Source organism: Bos taurus, chromosome 9 (assembly GCF_002263795.3).
Source record: "Bos taurus isolate L1 Dominette 01449 registration number 42190680 breed Hereford chromosome 9, ARS-UCD2.0, whole genome shotgun sequence".
Classification (NCBI taxonomy): Eukaryota; Metazoa; Chordata; class Mammalia; order Artiodactyla; family Bovidae; genus Bos; species Bos taurus.
The window spans coordinates 60,737,055-60,761,979 of record NC_037336.1 but is presented as its reverse complement, the minus strand read 5'-3'; the positions used below and the strand labels follow the sequence as shown (position 1 = coordinate 60,761,979).

The 24,925-nt window shown below is 44.5% G+C and overlaps 2 protein-coding genes and 1 pseudogene across 4 annotated transcripts in view; 2 read left to right on the top strand and 1 right to left on the bottom strand.

Annotated features, from left to right (window-relative positions):
- The window catches only part of RRAGD (Ras related GTP binding D), a 57,238-nt gene extending 38,488 nt beyond the window's left edge, over positions 1-18,750 (bottom strand). Inside the window, exons 1-3 of the mRNA XM_059889827.1 lie at positions 18,646-18,750; positions 18,409-18,528; positions 18,177-18,224 (exon numbers count right to left, since the gene is read on the bottom strand). Of these exons, the coding sequence (XP_059745810.1) occupies positions 18,177-18,224; positions 18,409-18,415 (55 nt within the window). The 5' untranslated portion in view covers positions 18,416-18,528; positions 18,646-18,750. The remainder of the gene's footprint in view (positions 1-18,176; positions 18,225-18,408; positions 18,529-18,645) is intronic.
- Positions 14,075-15,349, top strand: LOC100847428 (large ribosomal subunit protein eL21-like; annotated as a pseudogene).
- A 401-nt stretch (positions 18,751-19,151) lies between the features above and the next one.
- Positions 19,152-24,925, top strand: part of ANKRD6 (ankyrin repeat domain 6) — a 182,793-nt gene continuing 177,019 nt past the window's right edge. For all 3 annotated transcript variants that reach the window (XM_010808503.3, XM_010808501.4, XM_010808496.4), the window contains exon 1: positions 19,152-19,288. The gene's annotated coding sequence lies outside the window, so the exon portion shown is untranslated. The remainder of the gene's footprint in view (positions 19,289-24,925) is intronic.

The following is a 24,925-nucleotide window of genomic DNA, read 5'->3' as shown; positions in this document are numbered from 1 at the left end:
ACGCACAGGCAGGGGAGCCGGCGGCCCGCACAGCCGGAGGACCTCTCCCCGCCCACCTCGACACACACACACCCCACCTTGGGCGGCCTTCTCCAGTTTCCACTCCTGGGCGAGGGTTCCAGTCCCAAGCGGGCTCCCCCCGCCCAACGCTGCTGCGCCCGAGACACCTCTCAGAGCCGCATGCCTAGAACACCCCGCGGATGCTGAAGCGCCCCAAGAAGAAAACTCGGGAGAAATGCACCGCAGAGGAGGCGCTGTCTCCATGGCAATTGCCTTTTAGTGCGCATTTGCGGTTCAAAGTGCTTCCCGCTGAGAAAACGTACCTACTGTAGTCACTAAGCAGGCCTAGCCAGCTATAAACATTTCTGAAAAAATAACATGCCTCGTGGCTGACTAGCCTGAATAATTCCTCTGCAGCGTTTGGGGGAAGGTCTCAGGTGTATGATACATTAAGAGGCTATTCATAGCCACCTCCTCCTATTTCATTGTTGCATAGGGTGTAATCCCAAATCCCAAAATAAAATGTTTCAAGGTTTTTTTTTGAGGGGGGAGAGAGAAGGGGTTAAGTGGCGAGGGGAGACAATTCTCGCATAGCAGCAGTGTGGGGGTAAGACTAAAACCTGCATTCCTCCGCAAGCTTTACACCACAGGACAAACTGTACCACCCCCCCCCCACCTTTCTGGATACTGCAAAAAATCACGTGGATGAACTTCCTTCTGTCAAGCACAAAGAGAAGGAAACCAGCTGGCCAGCAGGGTGACCCAGATCCCACAGGTGCCAGCAGTTCAGCAGGTGGTGTGAGAGAGAAGAGGAGGAAGAGAGCTGAGGCTCTGAGGGCCTCAGGGTGCTGCCTCTGTAGGGAATTGGATGGAGAACCTACTCTGTGCTAGGGACCCGGGCTCAGGGGTGAGGGTGGGGGCCTCCATACAGGCTCAGCACAGTGTTCCTGCCCTGGAAGAAATCCCAGTCTAGCAATTCAAGGCTCCTGTCCTGGATTTTGTAGTAACTATAGGTGGATGTGGTTACACCTTCTAGGAGGTGGCTGCTTCTAACTGGGAAAGGTCCTGGGATTTTCCAGGTGGAGGCAGTGTAACATGTACGGCTGTTTCAGTCAAAGTCCTTCCCAGGGGAAAAATAGATGGCACAGGCAAATATTTTAATTTAAAAAGCTTTTTAAATTAAAAGGGACAATTTACTAGGATGTGGACAGAGTTTAGGAATCCACACAGGGATTAATAACAGTGAGAAGAGATTATCACCCCTAAACTAGTAGATGTAAAAGAAGAGTCCTGGACAAGGGACACCAAACAGGAGCTATAGCTGATGAGGAAGCAGCCCCTGCCGGAGCCACATCAAGTTAAGGGGACAGCAATGGGAAGGAGTCAGAGAAGGCAATGACAGCCCACTCCAGTATTCTTGCCTAGAGAATCCCTTGGACAGAGGAGCCTGGTGGGCTGCTGTCCATGGGGTCGCACAGAGTCGGACACGACTGAAGCGACTCAGCATGCCTGAATGCATTGGAGAAGGAAATGGCAACCCACTCCAGTATTCTTGCCTAGAGAATCCCAGGGACAGAGGAGGCTGGTGGGCTGCCGTCTATGGGATTGCACAGAGTCGGACACGACAGAAGCGACTTAGCAGCAATGGGAAGGAGTACCCTGACCTCTCTCCTGTCCCATTACTCCAGTCTCCTCCAAGAGCTTTCCGTTGGCCAAAGCCAACTGGATATCAGAGGGCTGGAGAGCCTGGAACCTAGTCTGGGACACAGAGATAGGGTAGGGAGGGCATAGAGTAGGTTCCAGTGGTGGGGTGAGGGCAAGAAGTACACCCAGCACAAGCAGGTTCTATTTGGTCTTATCAGAGAAAATTATTTAGGGCCAATTTTCCTAGTCTATTTTCATCGACTCTGTTTAATTCACATCTTCCTCTGTATCTGGGAGGAAGGCTCTTACAGACTGGGTTTAAGACTTCCAGTTATCCCAGAACAAATCACCAGCCAGAGGAACTCTTGAGCTGGCCTGATTCAAACTGCAGAAGGCTCTACAAGTCCAGAAGCCAGCCCAAGGTCAGTCCAGACAGGTAGGACATCCTTTGGGCTGGTTGCTGAGTGTGTGTGCCCTGGGGACCCAGGGGTTCAGGGGGGACAATTCCTAAGCCAAAAGCCCTTCTTTGCCTGAGACCAAGAAAAAGCCAGATACCTGAGGGTCCTCTCCCTTCCCTCAAGGGAGAGATCCTGCAAGGGGGTTTACAGAACACCATCAGTAGATTGGAGCACTATTCTCAATAGAACATTTGAGAATTAGAACTTTCTTGAGAAAACAAAAAAATCTATCAAAAAAATCAAAAGTCAAATTCTCAGTTATGCTCCACCCAAAGGTAGATAAGAGTCATATAAAGGTTTCAGTTCAGTTCAGTTCAGTCTCTCAGTCGTGTCCGACTCTTTGCAACCCCATGAATCGCAGCACGCCAGGCCTCCCTGTCCATCACCAACTCCCGGGGTTTACGCAAACTCATGTCCATATATAAAGGTTTAAGAGATTCAAATTCACTGTCCTGGAATTTCCCTGGTGGTCCAGTGGTTAAGAATCTGCCTGCCAATGTGGGGGGTGCAGGTTCAATCCCTGGTCCGGGAAGATCCCACATGCCTCGGAGCAACTAAACCCGTTTGCCACAACTACTGAGCCCTCATGCCTATTGGCAGAGTAGCCCCTGCTCCCTGAAACTAGAGAAAGCCTGCATGCAGCAACAAAGACCCGGCACAGCCAAAAATAAATAAACAAACAAATTCACTGTTGCTTCAGAAATGTACTATTGACAAAGTTTGAGCAAACAGAACAGGAAAAATCCTTATTGCTTTTCTTATTTCAATACTGTCAGCTTTCAAATAAGAAACAGGTTGAGGAAAGAGTAACATGGAAACTCATATTACCATATGTAAAATAGCTAGCAAATGGGAATTTGCTGTATGACTCAGGAAACTCAAACAAGGGCTCTGTATCAACCTAGAGGGGTGGGATGGGGAAGGAGATGGGAGGGAGGTTCAAAAGGGAGGTGATAGTGTATACCTATGGCTGATTCATGTTGAGGTTTGACAGAAAACAGCAAAATTCTGAAAAGCAATTATTCTTCAATAAAAAAATTAATTAAAAAAAGAAATAGGTTGAAAAATATCTTAGAAGTTTTTAAATTGTAAAAGTGTGTATGGTTTCTTTCAGAATTTAAATAAAAATGGAAGGATATTGGGACTTCCCTGGCAGTCAAGTTGAGCTTCCGAACTTCCAGTGCAGAGAGGGGTGCAGGTTTGATCACTGGTCAGGGAATAAGATCCCACATGCTGCACAGCACCACCAAAACATTTTTTTTTCTTTTAATGAAAGACACTAAACACTGAAAGCCTTTGAGACACTCTGTGTGGGATCTCCTCAGTGAATAGGCTACTGCCTTCATCACTCTGGCCTGAAGCTCAGGCTCTGTGCTGTCTCCCCAGGAGAGCATTCTCAGGAATGTGTGGATTTGTCTCTGAAGGTACTCATAGTTTTCGCTGCTGTATGTAACCATGGCAGGTTGCCATTACTTGATACGTACTTAATAAATGTTTATGAAATGAATAGAAGAAAAGAAGGGAGGAAGTTACACAATAGTCTCTGCACAGACCTGGTGTGTTTTTGAGAGAAGTTTCAGGAAGAAGCAGAAGTCACATTTTTCTACTTAATCTGAGCTCTGGGAAATGCCACAGTGAGGTAAAATATGAACTATGCGCTACAAGGGTGCAATTAGGCTGAGCGCGAGTGCATCATGCAAGAGATGATGCCCTCAGGTCTTCATCCCTTCAGGACTGCCTGAAGATGTGAAGGAATTATAGTATAATGATTATTAAATGCTTATTCTATTTTTTCTAGGGCTTTCCAGGTGGCACCAGTGGTAAAGAACGCGCCTGCCAATGCAGGAGACCCAAGAGACGTGGGTTTGATCCCTGGGATGGGAAGATCCCCTGGAAGAGGAAACGGCAGCCCACTCCAGTGTTCTTGGCTGGAGAATCCCATGGACAGAGGAGCCTGGTGGGCTACAGTCCATAGGGTTGCAGAGAGTAGGACATGACTGAAGCAACTTAGCACACATTTTTGCTAATCTTTTCTAAAAAACTCTTTAACTTTATAGCATCATGAAAGAGGAGCTTTGTCTTTTGCCAAAATTTTCCAACTAATATTTATTATTTTCCATGAATAAGAGGCACTCTTCCAAAATAATATGACCTTCAAAATATTCCCATTAAGTAATATTATTGTTCTTAACTTACAGATAAGAAAAATTTTCCCAAGGTACCACATGAAGTAGATGGTGATATTATTTTGGAATGCAGCAGGCCACTAGATCTTATTCCTATTTAACAACCTAAAGCTAAAGTCAGTTACATTATGGCCCGAAACTGAAAAGTAGAAAGGGGAAGAGCTGGCTCCCAGTCTTCTAGGTAAAGAAGCAACACACACAGACACTCAAGAATAAGTCTGTCGTTTCAGGCCATTAATTTACAGGATTCACTGAAAGGAAGGGAAAAAAGAAAAATTGAAAAGCTTCATTAGTAAATTACTTGTCATAATAAAATTGTTGACCATCATCAGACCTTTTATTAGGAACACCAATAGCAAATGATTTTGTTCCCTATCTGGTTTATATGCTGAGTTAAAGCATAACATCTAAATGTTATTTTTGTTTAAAATTTGAATTTTAAAGGCCAGAAGTTTGTGCCCTTATTTTAGTGAATTATTTTGCTGTTACCGGTTAGATGCCTTGTGACAAGGAATATAAGAGCTATTTAAAAGAGACCTGTACAATTTAGGCAGAATAATTGCAGTCCTGCATGCAGCCTGCATCTTAGGGTATTCTGAGGCATCTGATGGCATTGCGCCTGGTTCCTGAGGTTTGCATGTTGAAAGCCTTTCAGGCTTTCTTTTAAAATAGGTATTTAAAGGCATTAATTCTCTCTTGAAGCAAACAAAGGAAAGACCCATCTCCAGAATCTTGCTGGACTTCTGCTTATCTATGAAAGCCAAAATTTTCAAGAGGGCACCTTAGAGTCTCTGGTTCTCCAAAGATAGCTGATTCTCTGATGCAATTATTATAAATCATTAAATTATTTCCACTGAGGCAAACCATTATTTTTTATTATATTTTATAAAGTATATTATAAAATTATATTTTATTAAAGTAATGTTTTGATATTGTATGAACATGCACATGGTAAACAGTCAAAGAGCATAAAAGAATATCCAGGGAAATGTTAGTCTCTCCTCCCACCCCACCCAGAGTCTCTTGGCTTCCCTCCACAGGGAGAAACACGCTGCTTTAATGTACAAACATATTCGTAGCCATTATAGAGATTTCTACATGATAACTTCATCTCTTTTAATAGTCTACAAATATTTTTTTAATGAACATAAAGACAATTATACTTTTAGGGCTGTACTTTGAAGGAGGTAAACAGAGAGAGGCAAGAGAGGATCTGGGGATGAAAGAAGCAGCCTGATTTAGATGGGATCACCAGAGAAGACTTTTCAAAGATGGTGACTTCCCTGGTGGTCCAGCGGCTAAGACTCTGAGTTCCCAATGCAGGGAGTCCAGGTTTGATCTTTGGTCAGGGAACTAGATCCCATGTGCCACACTAAGAATTTCCTACATGCAACATCAAAGATACCATGTGTGGCTAATAAGACCAGGCAGAGCCAAATAAATAAAAATAAACTAAAAAAAAAGAAGCTGACATTTGAGTTATCATGAAAAAGAGACAGAGAGCAAAGTGAAAGTCAGAGTGGAGCGTGTTCCCCTGGAAGGTATCTCCACGGCTGGAAAAACCAAGAAGTGAAAGTGTTTGGTATTGGAGGGACAAAATGTCAATGTGATGAGAGAGGAGGAGGGTGGTAGGCTGAGAAACAGGTAGTCTTTTCCACCAGGATAAAGAGTTTAGATTTTATTCCAAATGCCATGGAAGCACTGAAGAGTTTTCAGAAGGGAGGTGAAATGCCTGGTTTACATTTCCAAACGTTCACGCTGGTAGATTGTTTCCAAAGATGGCCACACCATCGTTTCGTCCCACATACCCTCTGCAAATGTGACTTTGCCATTCCTCCCGCCTGTTTTCCCTCCTTTGAAGTGTTGGCAGGCTCTGTGGCTTGCTTTAACCAATAGAATGCAGCAAAAGTGTCAGTGACACTGTGTGACATCTGAGATTGGGTCATAAAGGACCACGTTACTTCTTTTTTTCACTTGCTTGGTGCCTTGAGCCACTTTGAAAAGAAGCCCAGGCTAGCTTCCTGGAGAGGCCCATGACAGACAGGCCCTGAAAGATGCCAGAGCACAGGAGTAAAGAGACCCAGCATTCCAGCCATCCGTCTGAGGGGCCAGGCATGTGGGTGACACCCTCTTAGATCCTCTAGCCCCAGTTGCAGCCACATGAGCAAGTTCAGCTCACTCTGCATGAAACACAGAGTTGTTACTCTGGCTGAACCATGCCAGGCAACCCACATAATCATGAGCAAATATTGATAAAAATAGTTGGTTTTTTAAAGCTATTAATACATGGGTTGGTTTGTTACACAGCAGCCAATAACTGATGTACATATTCTGGCTGATGTGGGAAAAATGGATTGTAGATTTCAGGATGGAAACATAAATAACAGATCACTTTAGCAGTTCATAAATGAAGTGAATAGAGAAGTGGAAAATGAGAGAAGTGGATAAATTTTATATAAATTTTGGAGGTAAAATAGATCAGAATTTATTGAAAGCTTAATTAACATGAATGTTCAGTGAAATGATTACCACCAGATATTTGATTTGAGTAACTAGATGTATGGTAATGACATTTATTAAAAAATTAAGACCCAGATAGGAGCAGGATTGAGGGATGGGAGGTGAATGAAGTCCCTTGATTTCTAACATTCTAGTTACCATATATTGCCACAGGGAAAGCTACCTTAATCTTGTAATTAATTTTGGCCATTTTTTAGATGTTTATCATGTTGTCTTTGGTATAAATCATGAATTTTTCCAACTACAAGCCATGAATGAACTAAAGATGACATTTGTAAAAGTTCCAAACTAGTGAGACAGAATGGCTACGTATCAACTTCCATAAAAAGTTAACTTTCTATTCATTTGGACTTTTAAGGACAAGCTTCTAACATCAGTGGTGCCACAACATGAGAGCAGAAAGCTCTGGACAGTAGAGTCAGCCAAACAGAGGTTCTAACAGCTCTGTGTTTGTAGATCAGTTTGGATTTGACAACCCCTGCCTTGGCTGGGACAGTTACCCTAACTGCAATGGTACACACAGTCAAATTCTCCAAGACAAATTAGAAAATTTGTTTAAAATTTTATTTTAAACAAAAATTAAAATTTATTTATTTAAATTAATTACATTTTAATTAAATTAAATTAATTTATTAAAATTAATTTGTTTAAATTTTAAAATTTATTTAAAATCCTCAAGAATGAAGGAGTCTCCAGGATGGTAGAGTAGGAAGACCCTGAGCTCACCTCCTGTCAGTTCAGTCGCTCAGTTGTGTCCAACCCTTTGCGACCCCATGAACCGCAGCACACTAGGCCTCCCTATCCATCACCAACTGCCGGAGTCTACCCAAATCCATGTCCATTGAGTTGGTGATGCCTTCTAACCATCTCATCCTCTGTCGTCTCCTTCTCCTCCTGCCCTCAATCTTTCCCAGCATCAGGGTCTTTTCAAATGAGTCAGCTCTTCACATCAGGTGGCCAAAGTATTGGAGTTTCAGCTTCAACATCAGTCCTTCCAATGAACACCCAGGACTCATCTCCTTTAGGATGGACTGGTTGGATCTCCTTGCAGTCCAAGGGACTCTCAGGAGTCTTCTCCAACACCACAGTTCAAAAGCATCAATTCTTCCACACTCAGCTTTCTTTATAGTCCAACTCTCACATCCATACATGACCACTGGAAAAACCATAGATGGACCTTTGTAAACAAAGTAATGTCTCTGCTTTTTAATATGCTGTCTAGGTTGGTCATAACTTTTCTTCCAAGGAGTAAGCATCTTTTCATTTCATGGCTGCAATCACCATATGCAGTGATTTTGGGGCCCCAAAAAATAAAGTCAGCCACTGTTTCCCCATCTATTTGCCATGAAGTGATGGGACCAGATGCCATGATCTTCGTTTTCTGAATGTTGAGCTTTAAGCCAACTTTTTCACTCTCCTCTTTCACTTTCATCAAGAGGCTCTTTAGTTCTTCTTCACTTTCTACCATAAGGGTGGTGTCATCTGCATATCTGAGGTTATTGATATTTTTCCCAGCAATCTTGATTCCAGCTTGTGCTTCCTCCAGCCCAGCATTTCTCATGATGTACTCTGCATCTAAGTTAAATAAGCAGGGTGACAATATACAGCCTTGATATACTCCTTTTCCTATTTGGAACCAGTCTATTGTTCCATGTCCAGTTCTAACTGTTGCTTCCTGACCTGCATACAGGTTTCTCAAGACGCAGGTCAGGTGGTCTGGTATTCCCATCTCTTTCCGAATTTTCCACAGTTTATTGTGATCCACACAGTCAAAGGCTTTGGCATAGTCAATAAAGCAGAAATAGATGTTTTTCTGGAACTCTCTTGCTTTTTCGATGATCCAATGGATGTTGGCAATTTGATCTCTGGTTCCTCTGTCTTTTCTAAAACCAGCTTGAACATCTGGAAGTTCACGGTTCACGTATTGCTGAAGCCTGGCTTGGAGAATTTTGAGCATTACTTTACTAGCATGTGAGATGAGTGCAATTGTGCGGTAGTTTGAGCATTCTTTGGCATTGCCTTTCTTTGGGATTGGAATGAAAACTGACCTTTTCCACTCACTGCTGAGTTTTCCAAATTTGCTGGCATATTGAGTGCAGCACTTTCACAGCATCATCTTTCAGGATTTGAAATAGCTCAATTGGAATTCCATCGCCTCCACTAGCTTTGTTTACAGTGATGCTTCCTAAGGCCCATTTGACTTCATATTCCAGAATGTCCGGCTCTAGGTGAGTGTGAGTGATCACACCATTGTGTTTATTTGGGTTGTGATCTTTTTTGTACAGTTCTGTGTATTCTTGCCACCTCTTCTTAATATCTTTTGCTTCTGTTAGGTCCACACCATTTCGGTCCTTTATCAAGCCCATCTTTGCATGAAATGTTCCCTTGGTATCTCTCATTTTCTTGAAGAGATCTCTAGACTTTCCCATTCTGTTTTCCTCTATTTCTTTGCATTGATCGCTGAGGAAGGCTTTCTTGTCTCTCCTTGCTGTTCTTTGGAACTCTGCATTCAAATGGGTATATCTTTCCTTTTCTCCTTTGCTTTGCGCTTCTCTTCTTTTTACAGCTATTTGTAAGGCCTCCTCCTCTGAAGGACACACCAAAATTACAACTATTCACAGAGACAATGTTGATGAGAAAGACCAGAACCTGCCAGAAAAGACCTTCCATAAGATAGAAAGAAGGAATCACAAGACAGGTAGGAGGGGTAGAGTTGCAGTACAGTGGAGACCCATGCTCTTGGGTGAGCAACCCATAAATGGGAGAGCAATTACAACTGCAAAGGTTCTCTTCAAGGGAAGAGGGAACTGAGCCCCACATCAGTCTCCCCAGCCTGAGAGTCCTGCACGGGAAAGATGAGGCCCCAGAAAATGTGGCTTTGAAGGCCAGTGTTGTTTACTTTTGGGAGACCCAGAGGGCTCTGGAAAATACAGACTCCACTCTTATAGGGCACACATAAAGTTTCACCTGCTCTGGGACCCAGTGCAGAAGCAGTAATCTGAAAGGAGCCCGGGTCAGACCCACTTGCCAGTCTTGGAGAGTCTCCCAGAGAGGCAGGAGGAAACTAGAACTCATTCTGGGAACACAGACACTGGTCGCAGCCATTTTGGGGTGCTCATTCTACCATGTGGATGTTAGTGCTGGCAAGAAATTTTGGACTCCTCCCTCTAGTTTATTAGCCTCAGAACTCTACCCGTCCCCCCTCATTAGCCTGAGGCACCAGTACTGGGATGTTACGCCCAGCAACTGCCTGGGGCTGTGTCCCCGCCCACCAGCAGTCAGGCTGCCTTAAGAGCCCCTGAACCCACAGCTTCCCAGGACATGGTCCTGTCCAACAGAGGACCCAGGTCCTGGCCCCATACACCAGTCACAGGAGCTCAACCTGGGACTCTCAGGGCCCTGCAGCCAGAGACTCCCAGACCTGGCTCCACTCACTGGTAGGCGGACAAAGACCCAGGAACACCAGAGTCCTGCAGCCTGCCATGGCAGGACCTGGTCAACCCACCAGCAGTCCAATACTAGCTCTGGGACCCCTGAGCCCTGTAGCTAGAGACCCCAGGACCTGGATTGGCTTGCTGTAGTGAGAACCAGTCCTGGGATTTCCTAGACCCCAACCCCATCCACCAGAGTGTGGACAGAAGGCCTAGGACCACAGTCCCACAGCCTGCCTCCTCAGGACATGGCCAACACACCAGCCCTAGGACACCTGGACTCCAGACTCTAGCCTTGCCCACCAGCAGGCCAACTCCAGCTCTGGGACGCCTTGGGTCCCAATCCAGGGTCCTGGGATCCAGGGCCATCTCCTGTGGGCTGACAGAAGCTTTGGGACCTCCCAGGGCTCCACAGCCAGAGCATCTGGGAGCTAGTGCTACCCACCCAGGAGCTGGCACTAGCCCTGGGCCCTGGGCCCACTCACCATCAGGTTAGTATCAGCTCTGAGATACCCGACTCCTTAGCCAGCCACTCCAGGATTCAGCCCTATTTAACCAGTGGCCAGCACCAGCTTTGGGACGTGTTAGCACCCGTGTCAGGAACTGGCCCCTCCCACCAGCACTAAATTTGGGGATACTAGCCCCACAACCACCCATCCCAGAATCCAACTTTGCCATCTGTGTGCCTGCGTTAGCTCCAAGACTTACTGGGGTTCTCCAGCCAGTTCACGAGCCAGACCCTATATAAGGCAGGGCCTGACCATCAAGCAGACTGGAAGCCAGCCATGCCTACCAGGCCGCCCCTAGTAATCAGCCCACCACAAAAGGGGGAATCCCTAGACCATGTAGCCTGGTGGCCAGAGGGGAGTGCACTACTTGGACACATAAGAAATCCCCTAAAAAGGCCAATTCTCCAAGGTCAGGAAACAAAACCAACCTAGAAGGTACGTAGAAGTAAACCCAGCAAATTAGGCAGAATGAGGCAATAGAAAACATGTTCTAAATGAAGGAACAAGTTAAAACCCCAGAAGGAGAACATAAGTGAAGTGGAGATAGGCGATCTACCTGAGAAAGAGTTCAAGGTAATGGTGTTAAAGATTATCAAAGAACTCGAGAGGAGAACGGATGGACAGAGTGAGAAGTCAGATTTTAACAAAGAGTTAGAAAATAAAAGAGAAGCACCAGAGATGAAAAATATAATAACTGAAATGAAAAATACATTAGAAGGGAGACTTCCCTGGCAGTCTAGTGGTTAAGATACCCAGCTTCCACTGCAGGGGGGCTGGGTTCAGTCCCTGATCGGGGAACTAAGATCCCATATGCTATGAGGAGAGGCCAGGAAAAAAAAAAAAATTAGAAGGAATCAGTAGTAGTATAGATAACACAGAGGAACATGTCACTGAGCTGGAAGATAGAGTAATAGAAATCATTGAAGCTGAGCAAAAAAAAAAAAAAAAGGATAAAAAGAAATGAAGACAGTTCAAGAGACTTCTGGGACAACATCAAGTATGTTAATACTGCCATTATAGGGGTCCCAGAAGGAGGAGAGAGAAAGAGAAAAGGGAGAGAGCATATTTGAATAAAAAGAGCAAAAAACTTCCCTAACCTGGGACAGGAAATAGATATTCAAGTCTGGGAATTAGAGAGTCCCAAGCAGAATCAATCCAAAGACAAATATTGTATAACATCACTTATATGTGGAATCCAAAAAATAAAACAAATGAATGAATATAACAAACCAGAAACAGACTCACAGATACAGAGAACAAACTAGTGGTTACTGGGGCGAGGAATGGGGGAGGGGCAAGATGGAGTACGGGATTAAGAGGTACAAACTATTAATACTACATATAAAATAAATAAATTACAAGGATATATTATACAGCACAGGGAACAGAGCGAATGAATATTTTGTAATAACTTTACATGGCGTATAAACTATAAAAATTTTGAATCACTATGTTGTACACCTATTGGTGAATTCAGAAGTTATGTCATATTCAGAGGATCCCAGGAAAGGTGTCTCAGGATATTTCAAGAGATAAAGCTTCGTTCGAAAGGGAACTTGGGTTTTACTTCTCTCTGTCCTCACCTTTCTTTCTGCATGAAAACTGGCTTTCTGTGCTTCTCCCACCAGATGGCAGGAGATGGCTGCCTCACCTTTGAGGCCCAGTGATAGTGGGCTCAGGTTCTGGATCTAGACTATCCAGGTTCAAATCCTGGCTCCAACACTAATCAGCTGTGTGACTTGGATCAAGAAATTTAACCTCTCTGTGCCTTGATTTCCTCATCTCTCAACCGTTGTTAATGTTATATACCTCAATAGGATTGTGCTTAGTCGCTCAATCATGTCTGACTTTTTTGCGACCCCATGGATTGTAGCCCCCCAGGCTCCTCTGTCCATGGGGATTCTCCAAGCAAAAATACTAGAGTGGGCTGCCATGCCCTCCTCCAGAGGATCTTTCCAACCCAGGGATCGAACCTAGGTCTCCCGCATTGCAGGCGGATTCTTTACTGTCTGAGCTACCAGGGAAGCCTTGCCTTTAAAAGTGAGCACTATATAAGTTTTAACTATTATCTTTGATTCCTAGGCAAGAAAATCTGGTTGGGGGACTTCCTGGCAGTCTAGTGGGTAAGACTCTGCCTTCCAATGCAGGGGTATGGGTTTGATCCCTGGTCAGGGAACTAAGGTCCTATATGCAGTGAGGTGTGCCCAGAATTCAATGGGAATTTGCTGTATGGGTCAGGAAACTCAAACAGGGGCTCTGTATCAACCTAGAGGGGTGGGATGGGGAAGGAGATGGGAGGGAGGTTCAAAAGGAAGGGGATATATGTATATCTATGGCTGATTCATGTTGAGGTTTGACAGAAAACAGCAAAATTCTGTAAAGCAATTATCCTTCAATAAAAAATAAATCAATTAAGACAAACAAAAAAAAGAGGCACTTGACTGTCAAAGTTTTATAAGTTGGGAAATTGATTACATGATTTACCCATGGTCACACACTCATTTTTCTACTGGGTAGTTGATCTTTATGATAATGATTAACAGAATCTCCTTATACATATATATAAAAAATCTTACTGAGTTTGGGCCAGTGGTCCACTCCTAATGACCCAATCCTACTTCACACAGTCCTATATACTGCTACTCCTTCAGGGCACATATCTCAGCTCTAATTGAGCATTTGATTGAGGACTGTATTTACCACTAGACCTCAGGACCACTGCTTGTGCTCACTGTTTTGTTCTCAGCGCCTAACACAGCAGTCAGAATCTCTACGTACACCATTTACGTTGTATTTTCTGTGCACTATGGTAGCCCGATGGTGGTCCAGTTTCAACAAATATGCTGAGTGAACGGTCCAAGCCATTAGGATGGAGGGTGTAGCTAGTGGCTGCAAAGGCTTCCTTCATGAGTGGGGAGGCAGTTCTGAGCAAAAGGAGATAAGCTCAACAGAAACTTCCAAATAGACCTACTATTTGCTTCACGTGGCCAGGCACAGGGAATACAAAGTCAAACAAATGTCAGGCAGAGATTGTGGGTGGCATCATCCCCTGCCACTCTGTCCTTTAGTTTGATATCCCTAAGTGTTCTTTTTTTTTTTTTAATTTTATTTTATTTTTAAACTTTACAATATTGTATTAGTTTTGCCAAATCCTAAGTGTTCTTGAGGATCAACACAGCCACTGAAGGAAGCCCAGGTACAGAGGCTGAATCATGATTGTTTACCTTGGGTATGATAATCGCCCCCTCATTTCTGGGATCCAGTTGTGATCAATGACATGTAAGGAGAAATAAATTTAAGGGGCAGCTAAGAAGAGTTTGTTCCCAAATTAAAACACAATGGGAAGCGCTGTCCCTTTTTCCTGGTTAGATGTCAAGCCAAAAACAAAAGCCAGTAATGAGGTGGTACAGTAGCATAATAAAGAATCTAGGCCCAGATATTTTATTATGTAAGTTTTTACATGTTTAAACTGCTCTAGATAAGCATGCTCTTTCTTGCAGCCAAACACTTTTTAACTGATAAACACAGTCCCTTTACCTTCATAACTGAAAGTGAGCGAGAGAGACAAATCAGATAATCAGTAGCTTAAGATCAGAAACTCAGAAGGATGCCCACTACCAACACTCTTCTTCCACAGGGTACTGTAAGTGTTTAATTGCCTCATAAGATAGGAAAAAAGACAACAGGATTGTGACACTAAAAGCATGTACTATCCATAAAAGAAAAAATACAAAATTAAAAACTTTTTCTCAGCAAAGAGTCTATTAAGAGAACGAGTGGAGTAAAATATTCATAAACCACATATCTGACATGGGACTTAACGTCTAGAATATGCAAAGAATTTTCAAAACTCAACAGTAAAAAAAAAAATTCCAATTAGGAAATAGGCAAAAGACATGAAGACATGTTTCACCAAAGGTGTGGCAGATAAGCACATGAAAAGATGTGCAGACTTTCAGCTTCCAGTATTGACCAAAATGAGCAATCCAAAGGGAAAGAGACAAGGCATCTTTTTGTATACCTTTTAGAAGACGGAAGTCATTCCTCTGGCCACATCCATGTGAATCTACAAGAAAGGTGATGCTGTAGACATCAAGGGAATGAACCTTGTTCAAAAAGGGAATGCCCCACAAAGGTTCCCAGTGGCAAGACTGGGACAGTCATGCTGAGTGTTACCCAGCATGCTGTTGGCATTATTGTAAGTAAACAGGTTAATGGCAAGATTCTTGCCGACAGAATTAATGTATGTATTGAACATATTATGCAACCCATGAGTTGAGACAGCTTCTTGAAGTATGTGAAGGAAAATGATCAGAAAAAGAAGGAAGCCAGAGAAAAGGGTATTTAGGTTCCACTGAAGTTTCAGCCTGCTCCACCCAGAGAGGCATACTTTGTGGGAAGCAATGGAAAGGAACCTGAGCTGCTGGAACCCATTTGCTATGAATTCAAAACTCAGGGTCTATTTGCAAACATAAGATGAATAAAGATGTGGTACATAGATACAACAGAATATTACTCAGCCACAGAAAGGAATGAAATTGGGTCATTTGTAGAGATATGGATAGACCTAGAGTCTGTCATTAGCAGAGTGAAGTGAGTCACAAAAGCAGATATCGTATATTAACACATATATATGAAATCTAGAAAAATGGTTCACATGAACCTACTTGCAGAGCATGAATAGAAACACAGACATAGCAACACAGGTCGGGAAGGGGAGGGTGGGACGAGCTAGGAGAGTGGCACTGACATATACTCACTACCCTGCATAAAACAGATCGATAGTGGGGAGCTGCTGCATAACACAAGACGCTCAGCTCAGGGCTCTGTGATGACCTAGAGGGGTGGGAGGGAGGCTCGAGAGGGAGGGCATATATGTGTACACAGAGCTAATTCACTTCGTTGTACAGCAGAAAGTAACACAACACTGTAAAGCAATTATATTCCAATTCAAAAAACACATAGGTTTTTCAGGGTGGATGTGACCAGCATAGGGATAGGAAAATGTAACAAAACAGAGCACCTAAAACTGACCTATAGATATTTGGAAACCATTATAAGATAGCTCTGGCACTGCGAATGAGAGGAGAAATTGAATTTAAGATGGAATGTGAAAAGCAAAACTTTATAACTTTCAGAAGAAAATATGGGAAAATGTTTTTATATCCTTGGAGCCAAGAAGGATTTCTCAAAACCCATAAATTAGGGCAAAAGACATGAGAAATTAACAAAAGAGAAAACAAGAAGAGTTAGCAAACATTAAAGATGAACAATTATACCTATAATTGGAGAAATGCAAATCACAGTATTTGATACAAATCTGTATTTGAAATACAAATCACAATAAGAAATCATTTCACACCCACAGGAAAAACAAGCACTGGCAGAGATGTAGAGCCAGGGGACTTTCATACATCACTGCAGGAATTAAAATTGGTACAACTGATTCAGAAAACCATTGGCATTACCTAGTCTGTAAATTTGAACATACTCGTACCTTAAGACCCAACCATTCCACTTCCAAATATGTATCTTAAAAACTCTTGCACACATACCTCAGAAGAAATATTTAGGAATGTTCATAGCAACACTGTGCAAAAGCAAAAACTGGGACAATGTCCAATACACTGTCTGAAAATAACCTGGGCAAAGAAACTATGATATCTTCTCTCAATGAAATACCACATAACAGAGGAACTGAATAGTTGAATCTCAGAAACAGAATGCTAAGTGAAAAAAAGCAAGCTGAACTAGAATGGTGAAGAATGATTCCACTTAGAAAAAAGTTCAAAAACAGGCAAAACTGAACAGTGTAGTATTTAGGGCTACATATATTTGTGGTAAGAGAATTATTAACACAGAATTATGGATGGCCGTTTCCTTTGGAAGACAAAGAGGGTATGATTGTAGAGGGGGCATGTATGAATTTTCTTGAGTGGGAAGGCTTAGCAAGGGCAGTTTCAGGAATGGAAGGCAGAATGGTGGTCTGAAGGACCAATTGCAGCTAGTGATACAAAAGAAATCTAGTGTGGTCAGCTCGTTAAAGAAATGTTGCTGGTAATAGGAGCCAATTAGTTGGTTAGATGGCAATGGCACCCTACTCCAGTACTCTTGCCTGGAAAATCCCATGGGCGGAGGAGCCTGGTAGGCTGCAGTCCATGGGGTCGCCAAGAGTCAGACACGACTGAGTGACTTCACTTTCACTTTTCACTTTCATGCACTGGAGAAGGAAATGGCAACCCACTCCAGTGTTCTTGCCTGGAGAATCCCAGGGACGGGGGAGCCTGGGGGGCTGCCGTCTCTGGGGTCGCACAGAGTCAGACACGACTGAAGTGACTTAGCAGCAGCAGCAGCAGCAGTTGGTTAGATGGCATCACTCACTCAATAGATTTGAACTACAGCAAACTCCAGGAGATAGTGGAGAACAGGGAAGCCTGGCGTGCAGCAGTCCATGAGTTTGCAAAGAGTGGTACATGACTTAGCAACTGAACAAGAACAATACTCTAACAAAGTAGTGAAAGCTATCATTGGTAGAGCCAAATTTTTCCTCAGGAAGCAGGAGAAGGTAGTGAGGTGGATGTGTGAGGTTGGCTGTGATGGAACTGGACAGAGGGGCAGAACAAAGTTGTAGGCTGCCAGCCTTCCTCACACACAGGGAGCTTTAGGATTCTCCTTTCATGAGATGCCCAAAGACCGTGTGTCCACTTGGAAATAAGCAAGCATGATCTCCAAACAGCTCACCCACTGTCTGCTTTGGCTCTCATGAGGCCCCTCTGCCAGGAATTCCCATTAATTAGGTGAACTCCAGGAGTTGGTGATGGACAGGGAGGCCTGGCGTGCTGCGATTCATGGATCGAAAAGAGTCAGACACGACTGAGCGACTGAACTGAATTGAACTGAAGGTCTGGGAAGAACTGCAGACCAGTCAGCTCCCAGGAGCATTCGAATGTCTTACAGACTGGATTCTGTTCCTTTCAGCAAGATTAATGTGTGATTGCTCTGACTGCCCACGAATGCAACTTCAAACTCCATCTCATCTCCACTCTGTGGTGATCTCATAAAAGCCTCCTGGAGGAATGGAGCACTCTGTATCTCTGGATGTTTATTCAATGGACTAGCTTGGAAAAGCCTTTAATCTGGAAAAGTGTAAGAAAGAAACAGTCACACTGAAAGGTAACGGGTACTTTGACCTTGGGGGATCACCTAGCCCTCACTGGTGACCTACCTGGAGAGAAATTCAGAGCTGATGGGCAAGGAAAAGAAATGTATTCTTCTAATAGCTCGTGATGGGGAATGACAGGGATGGGGACAAATCTGAAGAAGGCCAAAGGACTTCAGAAGAGAGATTTCACATCCTGCCGAGTAAAATTCTAGTTATGACTTTGGGATTGGCGAAGTTCAGAAGTTGGAAGAAAATCAGTCACTTACTCTTCCCTGGTGTGCAGTACTGCTTAGATTCATTCTGATTGATGTTTCCTGAAGGAGAGAGGGAGACACATATCTTAAGAAAACATAGGAGATCATCACGTTTCTTTTCCCCAGGTCTATTTCAGAGGGAATACGAAAAAAAATCCGGTTAAAATTAAGCTCAGGTAAGCCGGAAACTCCATTCTGGGGTTTCACCTCCCTCTCCATCTCCCTGTGTTCAGAGAGTAGATACCTGTCATGCTTCTTCAAAAGGTTGAATGAGATCCTTCCTACTCATTCATAGATTCATTCAACAATAATTTATTGAGCGCTCGCTGTGTTCAGGGAACTCTTCTAGACACGGAAGAAGTAACTGAAAAACAGACAAAAAACAGACCGAGTTAGTGTGTAAAGCGTGATTTGAATATAGGAGGCTGGACCGTTCAATGCTTCCTATTTCATTAAAAGATGCTTCCGAGAAGCTACTAACCGACAAGCTGTTTGGAATAAAGGCTTCCTTTCTTCTCTTCAGCTTTCTAATGAATCTGGATCTTTCATCATTGTTGTCTAGCTTCCGTTGAGACATCTCAGCTAAGTGAACTACGAATACATTGAAATACACACTTGGCCACAGGTTGAAGGATGGTTTCTCCTCCCGAATTCCCTCTCCCTCCTAACAAACCTGGCAACCTGTGCTCCGAAAACCTCACCCAATTGCATGCCCTGGCTCCTCTCCCTCTTGATAAGGAGGCCTCTCGGCAGGCGCCGAAGGCGCGGCGGCCGGGCAGGGAGCTGGCTGCAGAGCGAGGCCAGCGGGAGGGCGGGAGGGCTGGGGGGCCCCACCTCGCCCCGGGCCGCCGCCGCGCCCGAACCGGCCGCTGCGGGGCGCTGCGGCCCCAGCCTCCGAGCGCGGGCGGGCGGGGCGGAGGGCCGAGCGGGCGGCGGGCGAGGCGGCTCGGCCACAGGTAACCTGCGAAGCGGCGAGCGCAGCCCGGCGAGCGTCGGCAGGAGGCGGCGGCGCTGGGCGGCGCCGAGGCCCAGGGGCCGCCGGAGCCAGCGAAATCCCGTGCCCACCGAATCCCCTCGCCTCCCACCCTGTCGTCAGCATCGGACCCTGCGGCGCGGAGAGAAAGGTACTGTGTGACCTCGCCGGGTCCTTTCCAGACCTCTCTTTCTCCAGGGGCTGGCGCCCCCTCCTCCCGGAGTGTGTGTGTGGGGCTCTGATCCGGGGAGGACGATGTCGCGGATGGGGGCTCCCCCAGATTGCTGTCTGTTTGGGGGAGAGTCCCAGACCCAGCGCGATGCCGCCTTTCTTGCGGCCTCCCGGGAAGCCGTCGCCTGAGGTTGGGAGGGGGGGAGTCCTCCCCTGGGCACCTCCCTTGTCGCTTTCCTTCATTTGCTTCCCTAGAATATAGAACTTGGGGGAGGGGGCAGAGAACTTTCTTGCCTTTGCACGTCCCCTTCCTCTTGCTCCAGTGAGCTGAAAGAGTTTGTAGAAAGTGGTGGTGGTGGTCGGGGTGTGTGTTTGAGGGGAACAGGGGTCCCCAGGTATTCCGGACGCGGAGACCCGGCAGTCTTGGGGCGTAAAAGGAGGGTCTCCTCTGGTCGCCAGCGGCCCCCGCCGTCCCCGGGCCTGCGGTCGGCTTCGGAGTGACTGGACTTGGCTGGGACGTGCCTGCAGCCTGGTCCCTTCCCTCACCCCTTCGAGGACCGCAAAGGGGCGCAGGCGCCGGACCGTGGGGACTATTCTGCCCGGGGGAGCTCCGTTCTGGCATTAAGCTCTGTAAAGAGTTAGCAAGTGGCATGTCCCAGAGCTCGAGGAAGCGAGCACGTTGTTTGGTCTGAATTGAGACATCAGTGCACCGACACTTGTCTTGGAAATTTCGGTGTGGTGCTTCCGGTAGATTTGAGGAGGGGGAGGGGAAGTGGCGTCTATTACTTGTTACCAGAGAGGAGCTTCAATTTCCTAAAGCGGGTCAAGCATGTTTTCCCTAAAGCGTGGTGAGATGGTGCAAGCGGTCGTGGAAGAAGTTCCCTTTGGGGTTATGAGACTAAGTCTTGATGCGTCTTGTTAGGTTGTGTGACTTTGGAAAATTCACTTTTTTAAGCCTCGGGTAAACTGGGTGTATTTGTACATAACCTGGTAGTACTGTTGTAGAAATTAAATGTAAGTGAAAAGCTTGGCATAGAGCTCTTGAACGTTGGGCATCCTTTCTGTGAGCCTGTGGATGAAGATAGTCATTTCACGTTTAGGTAACATCTACTAGGCCAGTGTTAGTGGGAAGAACTTGGGCAATGAATACAAACACACCTGGGTCCATGGTGGTCCCACAGTGTACTGCTGGTCTCTGGGGGAAGGGGGTCCCATCCTTAAAATAGCAATAGCAGCCTTGGTTCTCCTGGTGTCCTACCTTCTGACTACACTTGTTTATCTTCCATCATCCTTAGCAGCTGCTTAATATATTGTAAATGAAGAATTTTTAAAAAAATTAAAGATCCTAATTAGAAGAGTTTTCTGCACTCTAGGTCATAAATGAGGAGGGGAGAGAGGAAGAAGGTGGAAAGGAATAAGAGCCCAGTAAAACAACTGATGGCACATTGGGAGATATAAACCAAAGGTGATAACAAAATGCCAGTTTGTTAACTCCTGGTTCAGTGGTGGCACCAAAAATTAACCTTCGCTTCTCACTCAGACCCATGAGCCTCTCCAGAGCCCCTCCAGATAAGTACATAATCCAAGTAAAAGCAGACAGTTTGCTTAGAGACAACTCTGCTTAGAGACAAGGCACACATCCAGCTCCCAGGGCACGCACATGCTGAAATTCTGGGGCCGCCACTCTGAACTATAGCGTGCATTCAGAAAGCAACAAACGGAGAAGTACAAATTAAAAAATAAGAACAGAAGACACACCCAGGTAGCTGAAGAACCAGAGCATCCTTAGAAACTTGCAGCCCTAAGCACTCCTCCCCATGGCATTCCACTTCTCTTTTATCTCCCAGAGGAACCACTAGTCTGGCTTTTGTGTTTATTTCCCCATTGCTTTTCACACTGAGTATCTGATATGAGAAACTCTGTGGAAGGCAAGTTTCTAAATAACCATTTTCACTGGAACCTGGAGCCTGTAGAACTTAAAAGCAGGATATTGAGAGTAAGATGCAAACCACAAAAAAGCTGAAAGTATCAAAGTGCTGGGGTGAGCAGTCTCTCTGTCACGCTTTGCCCCCGGTTTTGTTGGCAAGGCTCCGAGGGTGTGTTCTGTCTGTATAGGGGAGGCCCAGTCTCTTCAAACATAGCTTGGAGGCTATAATTTTGAAAGCTTTGCTTGAGTCTCTAAGAATTGGAAAAACAGTAATTTGCATGCATGTGTTTTAGAAGTCTTTAAAAAAAATACCAATTAACCAGAGGACATTGTATTGGGATTTGAAGGATTAAGCCAACTGAGAGTGACCTTTAAAAACGGTTTTAACCTAAATTCTTCTTTTTCTGGTTGTGATGTTTGTGTTCGGGACTTTTAAGTTATTTCTTTGGGTTGACTAACAGCTCTCCTCAGTGAATCGTACACATTCAGTCACTTATTGGGTAATCAGAGATTCCTAAACTTGGTTTATGGTGCCTTTTGTGTCTCAGTAATTTTTTCACAGTGCCCCTAGTTTTCGGTAGCTAGTAAGTAGTTAGGTTGAAATAACGTAATACGTATTTATATCCTAACAACATAGAAGCTGTTTGAAGGAAAATGACACACATAAACTAAGAGAAAAAAATTCATATCATTCTTAAACGACCAGTTTCAAATGGGATGTGTGTGTGTGTGTGCTCGCGGGATCTGATTGGATCCCACTCTCATTTCCTGTCCCACATTAATTTTTCTGCAGCACTCGCTTTTTATCACAGCAACCACTGAAAACCCATGCTTTGCAGAGATACAGTGTCATTGGTGGGAATGTGATAGGATCTGATTTGGAAACTGTGAACTCCACCAGCCTGTAGGTGCAACGTCCAGCGTGTTGAGTACGCTGTTTCCCTTGAAATTTTCAGAAATCCTGAGTTGTGCCTGTGAATTTGCTACAGCACTCCCAGTGCCTTGGTGAACAGTTGAGGAATTGTTGGGCTAAGATAAAACCTGCTTCCCAGGAGAGACCAGTTAACTAAGGAAGGTGTCTGCCTGAAAAAGCCCCAGGTTAAGCTTCTGTGTGGGTTTCCCAGGTGGCTCAGTGGGTAAAGAATCTGCCTGCACTGTAGGAGATGCCGACAGACTTGGGTTCGATCCCTGGGTCAGGAAGGTCCCCTAGAGGAGGGCATGGTGACCTAATCCAGTATTCTTGGCTGGAGAATCAGAAGAGCGACCTAGCACACATGATAGCTTCTGTGTGAAGTGGGCTGCATCTTGGTTTTCTCCTGTATGAAATAGAGTTGGCTCATAATACTCTTTGAGAGAATTAAACTAGATAATATACATAAAACCACCTTTTAAAGACCTGGAATACAATGGAGTCTCAAGAAATAATAGCTGTTTTAATGGTTGTTATTATGTATGTGAGTGCTAAGTTGCTTCAGGGGTGTCTGACTCTTGCGACCCTGTAGATTGTAGACCACGAGGCTCCTCTGTCCATGTGATTCTCCAGGCAAGAATACTGGAGTGGGTTACCATGTCCTCCCCCAGGGGATCTTTCCGACCCAGGGAACCCACGTCTCTTATGTCTCCTGCATTGGAAGGCGAGTTCTTTATCACTAGTGCCACCTGGGAAGCCTGGTTGTTATTATAAATAGTACCAAATCAGTGTCCAGTGATGGGTATAAGTCATTGCTCATATTTAAGAACAGTGGGTGCTCGAAATCTCTGTTAGCAAATAAACTATGAAGTAACTAGTTTACATTATAGGATGATTTATTGTTTTTCCAAACAGAAAATTCTGGTTTACTATTGTGATGATCTTTGATTTTATTTAGACCGTCTTTGGAATACTCATTTTCAGTGACCACCACGAGCCCTGGTTTGGACTGAGCCTGTATTAGTGCACTGATGGAGGAGCCTGGTAGGCTGCAGTCCATGGGGTCGCTAAGAGTTGGACATGACTGAGCAGCTTCACTTTCACTTTTCACTTTCATGCATTGGAGCAGGAAATGGCAACCCACTCCAGTGTTCTTGCCTGGAGAATCCCAGGGACGGGGAGCATGGTGGGCTTCCATCTATGGGGTTGCACAGTCGGACACGACTGAAGCGACTTAGCAGCAAAGCGGGTGTGATTGTCTTATGTCTTGGGAAGTTTGAACATAGGTGATAGGCTGGGAAATGTTTCAATTAGGATTTAATTTCTGTGTATACTTTTAGCACAGAGAGGCAGATAATCTTTTCAGATGATGTATATATATTTTTTCATTGTGTTTGTTTATTTTTGGCTGTGCTGGGTCTTCCTTGCTGCTCACAGGGCTTTTCTTGTGGCAAGCTGGGCTACTCTCTAGTTGCGGTGCACAGCTTCCTTACTGCAGCGGCTTTTCTTGTTTCTGAGCACGGGCTCTAGGGCTCTTGGCTTCAGTAGTTAGTTACAGCATTTGGGCTCCATATTGCGGCTCTCGGGCTCTAGAGCACAGGTTCAATAGTTCTGGCACACCGGATTAGTTGCTCTGTGGCAGGTGGGATCTTCCTGGATTACAGATTCGAACCCGTGTCTCCTTCATTAGCAGGTGGATTCTTTACCACTGAGCCACCAGGGAAGCCCAGATGATATGGTTTTTATTAAATTGCAGAGCATCCCATGATAATGCCTATCAAAAAGAGATACTCTTCCAAGGAAAGGCTGACTTGGATAATGATATCACAGATGGCTGTCATAGTTCCTTTTAAGAAACAGAACTGTCTTCCCTTGTCCTTTCCTTGTCCAGATCCCAAGTCTAAGCTACTGCTGCTAAGTCACTTCAGTCGTGTCGGACTCTGTGCGACCCCATAGACGGCGGTCCACCATGCTCCCCCGTCCCTGGGATTCTCCAGGCAAGAATACTGGAGTGGGTTGCCATTTCCTCCTCCAATGCTTGAAAGTGAAAAGTGAAAGTGAAGTCGCTCAGTCGTGTCCGACCCTTATCGACCCCATGGACTGCACCCTACCAGGCTCCTCCGTCCATGGGATTTTCCAGGCAAGAGTACTGGAGTGGGGTGCCATTGCCTTCTCCCAGTCTAAGCTAGGACCGGGTGATATTTTAACAACTTTGAAGAATACGCTCAAAAATACATTCATCATAGTGATGTTTCCTTAGCGTAGTTGTAGATTATTATTGTTGCGTTCTTCAGTCATTTATCATTGGGAAGCCTGTACAGAAGCATAGGTGATACTTCCAAATTGACCTTAAATTTTTTTTTTTCTGTTTGTTTTGGTTTATCATGTTGAGGGTTTTTTCCCCCTCTATAAAATTTGGGTATATTTGTGTGTGTGGGAAACTATTTGATTCTTCTGAACTGATTGTTCTGTTTTTCCATTTCATGCCTATCTATAGATTATCAGCATTATTTTTCTTTAATATATTGCTCCCTTTTTAAAAAAATAACAATTTCATGTCTTACCTTGGTTAGGCGGATTATATTTAATACTGAACATCTTTTTAAAAAAATGTTTATGGCTGACTTAACAATGTTATATTAGTTTCAGGTATACAACATAGTGATTCATGATTTTTATAGATAATACTCAGTGTCTTATGGCTTTAGGGTGTAAAGTAGAAAACTACATTGTAGATATTGAAATGTGGATTCGAATGAATTGCTTTCTTCCTTTTGTCT